Source organism: Ailuropoda melanoleuca, chromosome 5, assembly GCF_002007445.2.
Source record: "Ailuropoda melanoleuca isolate Jingjing chromosome 5, ASM200744v2, whole genome shotgun sequence".
NCBI classification, from domain to species: Eukaryota; Metazoa; Chordata; class Mammalia; order Carnivora; family Ursidae; genus Ailuropoda; species Ailuropoda melanoleuca.
Window position 1 is genome coordinate 128,419,694 of NC_048222.1, and position 12,098 is coordinate 128,431,791.

At 35.9% G+C, this 12,098-nt stretch overlaps 1 protein-coding gene across 1 annotated transcript in view; it reads right to left on the reverse strand.

Annotated features, from left to right (window-relative positions):
- The window catches only part of SPATA5 (spermatogenesis associated 5), a 341,316-nt gene that overhangs the window by 234,352 nt on the left and 94,866 nt on the right, over positions 1 to 12,098 (reverse strand). Inside the window, exons 12-13 of the mRNA XM_034661740.1 lie at positions 9,683 to 9,844; positions 8,082 to 8,161 (exon numbers count right to left, since the gene is read on the reverse strand). Coding sequence (XP_034517631.1) covers positions 8,082 to 8,161; positions 9,683 to 9,844 — 242 coding nt within the window. The remainder of the gene's footprint in view (positions 1 to 8,081; positions 8,162 to 9,682; positions 9,845 to 12,098) is intronic.

Below are 12,098 nucleotides of genomic sequence, written 5' to 3' on the forward strand. Positions count from 1 at the left end.
TGTGTGTGTGTGTGTGTGTGTGTGTGTGTGGAGGGGGATGGCTACTGATTCAGGATCCTCATTTATATGCTTAAAGTATAGCTACAGACACCTAGGATTTGGAACTCAAAGACTTGGGCGCTTGCTTACTTGAGAAAAAACTTGATTAAAGTGAGTTCGACTACAATAAAATAAGTCTTACTGAATGGCCTTCTGGGTAGAGGGTAACTTGGTGACCCTTCTACAAAATTAATTAGTATACCAAGGATGGCAAAAATCTTTTTCAAAATGTCTCCTCATGGACTTAAAAAATAAGATCTTCATTATTGTTGCTATCCTTTGTTATCATTTGATTACATTGCAATCAGATACATTATAAAGAATATTTATCATTCTGTATCCTTAGCACAACTGACAAAGTTTTTTGAGTCCAGACCCACTTTCAGAGTTAGTGTTTATAAAAACTATTGAATTTTTTTGAAAAAGTATCACTTAGCACATCATTTAATTCTTTTTAGAGCTCTTTGACAGGTGAATATATTCCAAAGCTTACAAATGGTTCTTTATAATGAAGATGATGGTGTTTCTATGAACATAAGACAGGTGAGAAAATTCCAAAAGACAGTCTCAGTGTTTAATTTTAAAAGAAAATTGGTTCACAGAGGACACTAAAACATAGTGAAGTCAGACTCCGGTAACAACCAGCTAAGTGAACCTAATCTCTACTTTCTCTAAGCCTTCATTCTCTTATTAAAAAAAATAAATGTCTGGGTACTTCTTTGCCAGGCACTATGCTAGACATCTGAGATAAGAGCATGAAAACATTGTTCCCTTGAGGATTTCCTAATTACTGGCATGTATGAACAAGGGAGTTGAATTAGAAAATATATATATAGAGAGAGAGAGATCCTTCCAGTTTTAAAATTCTGTATTCTGTGTTAGTATTGTGTAGTCCCCAAATAAACTTATTTAATTCATTATTTTTAGTAAAAATATTCATATTCAAAAACTTATTACTGACACCTCCAACTGGCACTTCTAAACAGAAAGAAGTGAAACTCCTACTTGTCCAATTTGCTATTTGTTATAGGAGGAAATGGTGGCTGTATTTAATGTTGATGATTAGGTGAAGGAAATTCTTTGGATTCCCATTACCCATGCTGCTTTTGCCCTTTATTTCCACAGATCATTGAGAGCTAGCTGGAGAATAGCATAGTGAAAATGTTTTATGGGCTGAGAAATATTCTTGGCTGACTTTCAAAGCTGCAGTAGGAAACAAAAACCATAAAACTGACATCCTAGGAAATCAAAACCAACTCCAAGAAAAAGTTTAAAAACAAATGTGTAATCACCAACATAATGAAATGATTTTATAAAACTTTATTATCTGCTAGAGATAGGCAACACAACAATGGAAAAAAGATGTTCAGCTGTACAAAGTATTGAAGCTAGACTTTCCTAAAACATTAATTCTCTTTTCCCTTCAGAAGTCAAGCCCCTTTCCCAAATTATTCCTATTCAAAAGTCATGCAGTGCCATGGACCGAAGGGATGTTTATGATATCTTAAAATAGGTCAGTAAACTATAGCCACAGGCTAAATGTGGCCAGCCAACTCTTTTCTTCCTTGATTACATATTCTCCACGGCTGCTTTTGCACAACTGCAGCAGCGATGAAGAGTTGCAATAGAGACCATGGACCAAAAAGACGAAAATATTTACCAACTGGCCTGTTACAGAAAATGTGTACCAAACCACTATTCTAAGAAAATCTCACTGCCGTGATGGTAGTGATTAAACCGATTTTATTCTTCAGTACTAAAATTTTCACAAAAATGACATATATATTTCCTTTTCAACTCCTTCAAAAAAATAAAATGCTCCATCATTTGCCCCTTCATATGATTTCTATATTACAGACCAGCTTCTCATCAATCCAAGTTAAATTTTTTCTAGTACACATTTTTAAATGTCATGGAGTTCTAAATGGTAGGCATCTGACTTTGTTTCTTAAAACTACTGCCCACACCACCGTAGTCAGTATTCATGCTTGGAAGAGACCTAAGAAAGGTCTAAAGAAGGCTAGCCAAACACACACTACTCTGAACACAGGCATTACCTATGATAATTTTCTTAGTGCACATAAAACACAAGCAACTTTTCATTTCAAAGACAACTACAATAAGAGACCTATGTGTCCTATAATAACAAAAAAAATAATTCTCGATTTCTAATAAAATGCTGAAACAGACCATCTCTCTAAGGAAAGTCATACCTTCAATGTGTGGTATAGTATTCAGCCACAGTACACAGACAAAACACAAAACAAAAAATAGTCATAGAACTCTGCTAGACTTTATGGAACTATTATAGTGAAAAATGTTATACGTTTTGCATTTCTTCTTTTGCTCTTTTCTCCCCAGCATTTCTGTTTAATATTAAGAGTTTACAAATGTGAAAACTGTTATATCTGAGGCAATTAAGTATAAATTAGGAAATTCAGCATACCAGGAACTAGGCATTTAATTTAGTAACTTGAAATACAGATTTACAAAACAGTGGTTCAAAGTATTTAATAACTGGTTATTGTTAGAGTTTTTTAAACATAAAAAATACTTTTTAAATATTTAAATACATGAGAATTTTTACTACAACATAAACACACTTTTTCTATCTCCAATCCTGATAGTATAAGAGGCAATGGTGGTACAGTTCAAAGAGCACTGAATCAGAAGACATGAAATCAGTCTTGCCCAGGCCACAAAGGAATTGTGTGCCTCTTGTCTTAAAACCTAGGGGCTTCTGTTACTCTGAAAACAAAAGTTGCACTAGATGACTTCTAAGAACTTTTTCAGCTATAAAATTTTATGATTTTATGAAATTTTTAGAACTACCATAAACATCACATTAGAAAGATGTATAACCCTCCTTGAAAGTGTCATTTAGAGAAATGATATCCACAAAAATTTCTTCTACAGTGCTTAGTGTCGTGAGTTCACGAAATTTACCTGAAATCTGGATATACTGTTAAAAGAGGGTATTCCATTTCCTGATCGTTATTTTGAAATTCAGAGCTTTTTTTCAGAATGCTGCTAAGTCTGAAACCTTCATTTTCAATGAAAGCTGGCTCAGAACTCACTTAAAACCCCAACCACTCCAAATACCAATTGTGGACGATTAAGTGCAGTAACAAGTAAGTAGTTACTATCACAGATTCTCCAACACCTCACAGAAGCTATCATTCAGTCAGCTTTTAAACGGACACGTAATCTTTTTCATTTTTCTATATATTTAATCTTTTTACATTGTAGTCATAAAACCATACCGCGAACATTTTTTATATTTAATAGCTTTGCTTTTATAAAACAGAATAGATTATCTTCTTTCTCCCAAAACAATTACTATCTTTCTTCTATTTCTTTTTTTAAGATTTTATTTATTTGAGAGAGAGAGACAGAGAGAGAGCGAGAGAGAGAGAAAGAGTGCATGCGTGCGCGTGAATCAAGCAGATTCTACGCTGAGGACAGAGGCCAAGATAGGGCTTGATCCCAAGACCCAGGAGATTGTGACCTGAGCTGAAACCAAGAGTCAGACGCTCTTGGTGACCATGCCATCCAGATGCCCCACTTTCTTCTATTTCTAAGATACAATTTTTTCTCATATTTTAAATTTTTGAAATCAGATGCGACTTGGAGTCGGTGACTTCTTGGCACCAAATCACAGTTTAAGGCTACATTTTCCATCAGTAATGGTACATACAATAATGACGTGTCTTACAACTAATGGCATCTTTTACTGACATAATGCCATAGTGCCCATCATCTGTAGAACATTTTTCCTAATTTCCCAAATGTTTCAGTTTCATCCACTAGAATGTAAACTCTATTGGGACAGGATTCATTTCTATGTCTATTACGATATTTCTATCTATATGGAAATTATTACTATTAGTAGTAGAATATCTATGCAGACATTATAAGAAACACTAAAGTATTTTAAGCAGTTACTAAAACTCCAGGTACTATGTCAAGCGCTTTACGTATATTTAATTCTAACAACCTAAAATTTGTTAGTACTATCATCTCCAATTCACAAATAAAGAAACAAAGGCATAGAGAGCTTAAGGAAATTAAAGAAATTGCCTTAGCTCCTGTTTTATCCCCAACATAAAACCTGCTGCAGACTAAGTGTTCAGTAAATATTTACTGAACAAGTGAATGAATGAATGAATGCCTGCAAAGGAATGTAACAAGATCCCAGTTAGACAAACAGGGTCATTACTAAAGTAAGTCACAGAGAAAATGCACAATAAATACAAGCTTGAAAGGTTAGTTAACTACTTATAACTAGAAACCTAGAATCTGTGGTATGGTAGTTGACTCAAAAAGTGGCTCAGAGTATCTGCTTTGGAGTCAAAATATCTAAATTCAAATCCCAGCTCTGTTCTTAGTGATATATGACCTTGAGCTAAGGCATTTATGTATTTATACGTCTAAGCTCTCTCACCTGTAAAATAGAGATGAAAATAGGATCTACACTTCTTAAGGTTGTTGTGATGATTAGAAGTTAAAAAAAACAAAAAAAAAAAAAAAAAAAAAGACCATAACATAGTGGGTGAGGTCCAAATAAAGAAAGTCACATTATTTGAAAGTTAATTTAACAAACAAGATGAGCCTCTGCAGCTCCAGAGATAAGTTGCTAATTTTGAACCTCTTCTAATCCTGCTTGAGGTTTGGCATACCAGGCAATCGATGTCAGCAAATGGGGATGATTCAGGATCCTGTGACTAGCAAGAATGTCCTAGACAGAGCAAGTTCTTCTAGGCATCTCCAGGTTAGTCAGTGGCCATTTCGTCTATCAGAGGAGACTAGACTAAGAGAATACAGTATATGGGGACGGGCTCTGTATCTCTCCACTTCTGAGGACAGGACTGCTGCCTAAGACAAGGCTGACTGATGATTTACTGTCCAGCTTGCTCTCTCCTCCCCATTATGACCCTGAAAAGGGTAAGTATTTAAGCTAGTTGGGAGGTGAGGCAGAGGACTGGAGCCAAGTGTCAATTGTAAAATATCCTACTTTGCATTAATGTAGGGGTCTTTCTGTGAGTTTTTTCTTAACCTATAAAGCACTTAAAACAGTTTCTGGGACATAACAAGCAGTAAATGAATATTACCTAATAATTATTAGCCCAGTATAATTCAAATCTCTTCCCTATCTCAGTGCTTTACTCCCTGATATAATATCTATTTTCCAAAGAGCTCTGTTACTTTAACAGCATTTTCAATTTTCTCAAATCTTATAGCTATCATTAAAGCACTTCATAAAGGGAATCTTATAACATTTTCTCCAATTCACAATATGAATTCAAAACACCCATAATTTAAATGTCATTCAGAAAAAAAGAAGCAAACATCAGGCTTACTTATTTTTCAAATCCCAAAGAAATTTAAATGGGACAGGCAGGAGAAAATAGTGGTTGTAATTAGATACTTTTATAAGCATGAAAAATCTCTCATTCTGAAAGCACAAGTATTTCTAAAGCTAAGCAAACAATATATCTATGCTCTATTTGCAGTGTGCTTCCTGGCTGCAAACCTCAGTTTCATGGCTAATTTGAATAACTTCAAATAGTCAAAATAATTGATTTAACACACACAGGATAATAGGGACTAATATCATAATTTTCTGCTCAATCTGTTAAACATTTTAAGTTTAGAAATTAAAATCTTGATAAGAAGAGTGTTTTTACGTACTGTCATTTTTGAACTAGTCATATGGGTTTGACCTTAATGTTATCATAGAAAGCATGAAAACAATGAACAAATTAAAGCAGTAACTATTCTATAGCCCAATATTATGTAGAAATGCCTCCTAGTTTATGGAAATCTAATTTTCCTATTTCTTTAACAATGCATAAAATTGGTTTAGTATCTTGGGAATTTTATATCATTAGCTGTTTTTTTTTCAATTTCTAGGCACTGTCCAATTCAAATAGGTGAAGAACAAAAATATACATATGGAGGTTTTATATGTTTTAACTTTTAGGTGCCAGCATTCTAAATAGATAAAACACTTTCTAGGCAATGATGGTCATCACACTATTTTAAAAAACAAAAACTGAAAGAAAAAGAAGAAGAGAAAACAAAGTATCACTCTTTGAGATTCTTATGGCTATAAAAAACAATCTATGTAAGACTTACTGTCTTAGATACAACCGAAGTCTCTACTTTGAACCGTTAGCATCATGTTTGTTTATCAGCCTCATTGTTCTTTTCTTTTCTAAAGGTGCTGGCTCAAGTGTGTCTTGGCCCAGAGTAAATCAGGCCCGAACCAAAGAATGCACTTGAATCAAAGTGGAAAATTAGACACTGTGCAGGAGAAAGCTCTCCTCTCCAAAATATATATGCATCCAAGTGTACCCTGTCTAGCTGGGGTACAACCGAAGTCTCTACTTTGAACCGTTAGCATCATGTTTGTTTATCAGCCTCACTGTTCTTTTCTTTTCTTTTCTAAGTAGACTCCACACTCAGCATGGAGCCCAACCAGGGGCTTGAACTCATGGCCCTGAGATCAAGACCTGAGCTGAGATCAAGAGCTGGACACTTAACTGAGCCACTCAGGTGCCCCTCATTGCTGTTTTCTGAAACATCAGTGAACCTGACCCAAAATTTTTCTATACAAAGGAAACACCACAGAATTTATTTGACCTTGGTTTGAACAAGTCACTGAAGGAGGGAGGTATACAATTCACAATATGATGAAGACTATTAGGGGAAATGACATCTGGAGGCTGCACATCATTAGCATCTCTAAAATATTTGCAAATTCCTATTGGGCCAAATTGCCTGCAAACACAGGATATTCTTATCAAGTGTCTTGTCTGGTTTCTCACACCACTTTATTTCAAAAGCATTTTATGAGAATTCTGCTACATGTACTACTTCCCCTCTGGTTCATATTTAACAATGTATCCCACCCTGCTCCTTTTTTAGACTCCAAAAATGTCTCTGATGTCACATAAATGTGGCAGGTCACACTGCTTCGGCAAACTTCTCCGGCCCCTTTCTCTTCTCTTGTAGTTAAGGTGAACTTGAGCTATTTGCAATCTTTTGTGACACCTCACCTCAGTAGTAATAGAAGAGTCCAAGTACTTCAACTCAAAATTAAAAGACCAGTAGGTATTTATAGGATATCAAATGGGTAGAGTGAAGAGCTGGGCAGACTACCTCCTAATAATAGTCTCCTAATGACAGTTTATATTCTCATCTGATGAGGCAGCTCGACCCAGGAAGGAAAAGAGCACCAATGCCTCTTACAGACTTTAATACTGGGGACCTACAAAGTGCCTTCTACCATCACTGTAAATATCAACGGCAAAACTTTTCTAATCAATATATACATTAAGAAGGCATGCACAAAGCACACAGATTAACATTCTCCTCATGAAGTACTTGTAATATATAATCCCTAAAGGGACCTCTAAACATTTGCAGAGGAAAAAAAATCATACTTGTAAACAGTTCTGCCTGATATATGTGGACATATGCATACACACGCATACACACACACATATATACATCCGTATACATATATATTTATATACACACATCTGTTTGAAATGATATAAATAATCCTTATTGCCTGAGATTCAGGAACAAAACTATTAATACTAATTTTTATTCTACTGTAACTATATTTTAGGAAACATAATCCAAAGAATACTAAATTCTGTAAAATAACACCTTTTATTATAATTGGTTTTACCGTGTTGTATAATTGTTCTTAATGGAGTTCTGTTTACAGTTTTTATCATGTGTATATAACAACCCAAATTTTGACAGGCAGTACTAGGGATCACTGTAAATAATAAGCTATAAAAATAACTCAAATGCCACAAATGGATATCAGTGTTTAAAAAAAAATGTATGTGAAAGTATTATGACATGATAACATGAAATAGTTGGGCATAAGAGAAAAAAACTATGTGAATTTAAAAACTGTTTTTATTTAGGCCAAATGTATTAATAAATAAAATTTGTATAAGAAATGCTGTTTACAATATAATTGCCAATATTTAATAGCAGTCCTTTTAAATATTTCTTACCTGCCTCTTTCAACTGCTAAGGCATCAAGTTCATCAAAGAAAATAATGGAAGGGGCCACTGCTCTCGCTTTTCGGAAGATCTGTTGAAAAGAGTGCCACATTAGCCAAATATCAGCAAACTTCAGAAAATTCTGCAGTTGGCTTTAGTTTGAAAACTATGAACTAAATCATTTATGTGCAAGTCAACCAGTCCAATTGTGACCTTCGGCCGGTAACTTTACTTCTCTAAACTTTAATTTCCACATCTAGAAAATGGAGATAAAATCTTGCCTCAGAAGATTCTTTTAAGAATTGAGTTAAAAAAAGAATGCGAAGCATTTAGCACAGTGCCTGGAACATAGTAAGAGCTCAGTAAATGCCAGCCATTATTAATGATCATAAACACATGTTTAAAAGAAAAATCATAAACATGTAAAATCAGTTATAGCTTAGCATATAAAATACCCATAAACCCAAAAGCCACTCCTTGCTCATTTCTCTGAAGACCGTGCAGGAAAGTAAAGTCAGGACAAGAAAAATGACCAAACCTTGGAAGAGCACAGACTGATTAGAGCAGAAGTTAATCAGACTATCAACAATAGGGACTGGCCAGCTAGTCACGGGGGCAACACAAGGAAATGGGCTAGAAAAAGTCAGCACAGGCAGAAAGAAATCCAAATGTGTGTTATCTGTAACCCAGGCCCCCATTTTCTGGTCACGAGGATCATGACCATAAAAATAAAGAACAATTACCAAAACATTAATATTAACAAACATTGCCTTTTTCTTATTTTACCCAATGATGATACCGTTGTTGTTAATGTTTCCTACAATTACCACTGTCTACATTTTAAAGGAAAAAAAAAAAACAGGACAAAAAGTAACTTAAGATTTTTTCTTAGATGAGAAACCAAGTATTCCAATCTCTAATACTCTTGGGTTGGCACCCAGGTATTCACAAATGGAGACCATCCATTCCATTGTTGTTTGTGTGTCCGCGTCCTTGCTTAGCTTCTGTAAGAATACAGGATGTCTTTGTGAGGCAGGCCAACCTATGCTTAGGAAAGCCAAGACCTGTGGTCAAATCACTGTAGTTACCCAACTCCAAGTGCCCTGATTTTGCACGAATTTACCAGTTGTGCAGTTTCCGCAATATGAATGAGTGACCTATCAATTAGGCAGTGGCTTTCAATCTGCGTAAGGGATGCACTGTCTAAATCACCAGACAAAGGTAAAATAATTAAAATAAGGAGAGTACAGTGAAATTTTCATATACTAAGCTACATAGTTTAAAGGATTTAAATCTCATTCTGAGATCAAGCATTTCTTGTAAGCACAGATATTTTTTTTTTTAATGAAATGATAGCAGCTGTTAAAATCTTTATTTGGTAAAACTAAAGGCTGACAGTATTATGATATTTAAAGACAAAGACAAAGTACTGTAGATGATTGAAATCGCAGTTTTAAATAACAAAATAATGTTTGCCTGAAGAACAAATATACCACTAGAATTTGGATTTGCAAATTTCAGAATCTATAACCCAAACAAAATGGAAACCATACAGAAGGACAGAGGATGGATCCCCCATTCAGAGTTCCACTTCAACGCATGATCATCTTACCTCTCTAACGGCTCTTTCAGATTCACCAACATATTTATTCATTAATTCGGGCCCCTGAATGAAAAGAAAACAACTGGTCAATGTCCTTGTAAATGCAACCACATGTATGTCTTCCGATGAAGGAGAAAATGAATACATAAAAGAAGAAAAGGAGGAAAAAAATTAAAATCTGCTCTTAACTAAATTGGCTCCTTTAGCATCCTTATTTTCATTGGGTGTTATTCGTCCCTCAAATATTTAAGCCATTTTATATTCCAAAAACCACCATCAATGCAAAGGAAAGGCTGTAACTAAACATAACAGTTTAACTTTTTCTTCATCTACCTGTCAATGCATATTTTTCTACATATCAGGTGTAGTGCTAGGCACTGATGATAGAACAGTCTAATTTGGAAGACCAACAAAGAGATACCATCCATGTATTCCCAGATCTAACCAGTGGCTGGTTCTGAGTAGGTCTATATGTCATTTTGGATCCCAGTCCACTGGATCAATATCCCTCTCTGACAAGAAATAAGACCTCAGGGCTATTCTTCTTATGATTCCACAATAATTCCTGAGAATGGACTGGAAGTCATGTAGTCCATGATATTATCTTACAGTCCCTGAGTGTTTCCTATATAAATGCCATACTCGAGCTCTCTGCTCTCACTTGATTTGGCCATGTAGACACTAACTATATGAATCTGCAGGGCCAAACATGCTCTTCTTTGATTTAACTGAGTACAGTGAGAGAAAGTTCCCACAGCTGAGAAAGACATTTGGCATTATAGGACAAACTTTATACCAGTGTCTGAAGGGAACAGCTGTGGTTCTCAGGACAACAGAGTTTTTTTGTTTTGTTTTGTTTTGTATTTATTTATTTATTTATGGGTGGTGGGGCAGGGGCAGAGGGAAACAGAGACAGAGAATCTTAAGAAGGCTCCACACCTAGTGCGTGAGCCCAACACAGGGCTCAATCTCTCAACCCTGAGCTCATGACGGGAGCTGAATTCAAGAGTCAGATGTTTAACTGAATGATCCACATAGGCACACCTTGTTTTGTTTTTAATATCCCATGACTTTTGTGATGTGATGACTATGTGCCATGAGACAGCAGCTAGGTAAGCAATAAAAAAGAAAGCCTACTGTTTTTCATACAATATATGATACTTAGATATTTAAGAAAGAAAAAATGTTAACATTCAAAAATGTTAAATGTCAAAAAAAAACCCCAAGAACAACAAAAAAAATGTGCATCTCTGAATCAGTGATATGCAGTGTATCGCTTGGAGACGAGCCACTTTTATAGGGATTCTCCTGTTGACGGCCAGTTAGTAAAAATTTATAGAATTTTATTACTAGAAGTGTGCATGTCTTATCCTTCGTACCCCTTCTAAAATTCCTAGACGCAAGAAGGGAAAAGAGATTTTCTATCAGCTGGATGAAGTGCTAAGTGGCAGATATCTGAAGGGAGATTCAGACAGAGGCTGAATGGATGGACACTTTGAAAAGGATCATTGTTATTGTCACAGTGTGATGCTCTACTGAGGGTTAACAATGTTGGTGGTCCTGAGACTTTGTTCTAAGGGAGTTATCTCCTCTGGCTGGAGGGGGGTTGGGAGGAACGCAGATGGACAAGTGGAAATCAGCACAGGGGTACTGGCGGCAGGCACCTAACATGAGGTGTCAGAGATCAAGAGGGTAAGGAGAACTTCCCCATGGGACGAACTGTCACAGTCTGAGTGGAATGAGAAGGGCATTACTGTAGGGTCTGGACAAGGTATGATATGGAGAGTTCCCATACAAAGGAGTAGAACAGCATGGAGTACTGAAGCAAAGCAGACTAAGGAAAGTATCTGCATGAGAAGGCCGCCCAGTGCAATATTATACAGAATCCTGTAGCCCCAGGGGCATAAGCCCAGGTATCCTCATGGAAGGGTAAGATGTGGCCAGGTGTAGAGTATGCAAGATGTCAAGGAAGAACATGGAGGGGCAGAACAGGATAAGGAAAGAATTGAGGCGACAGGGTGGTCTCGTACTCAGTGTCAGAGCTCTAGTGCAGTAAGAAAAGTACACGTGGGGAAGAGCAGCCCAACAGAGGTTGCTAAAGTCAGTGGGATGAGGAGGGTGCTACAAGAGGTGGGGAGTGGTAGGAAAGGAAGATGGTGGCATCACCCTGACAGGTGAGGAGTATGTTTGTTCTGGAAGAAAAGGGGCAGAGACAGGAAAGGGGAATTATATTTAGAAGACTGATCAAATAAATAATTAAGGATAATAGTAGCCAGGTTTCTCACTATTAGAGAAGTTGTAAATATGTAAATAAAGAAAATGAGAATGAATTCTGCTGTATTGAACTGAAATCGAAATTATCAGTATAAATTCAAGATTTTCAATATAGGTAAATAAATATAAAATTGTGTGTGCATATATATGT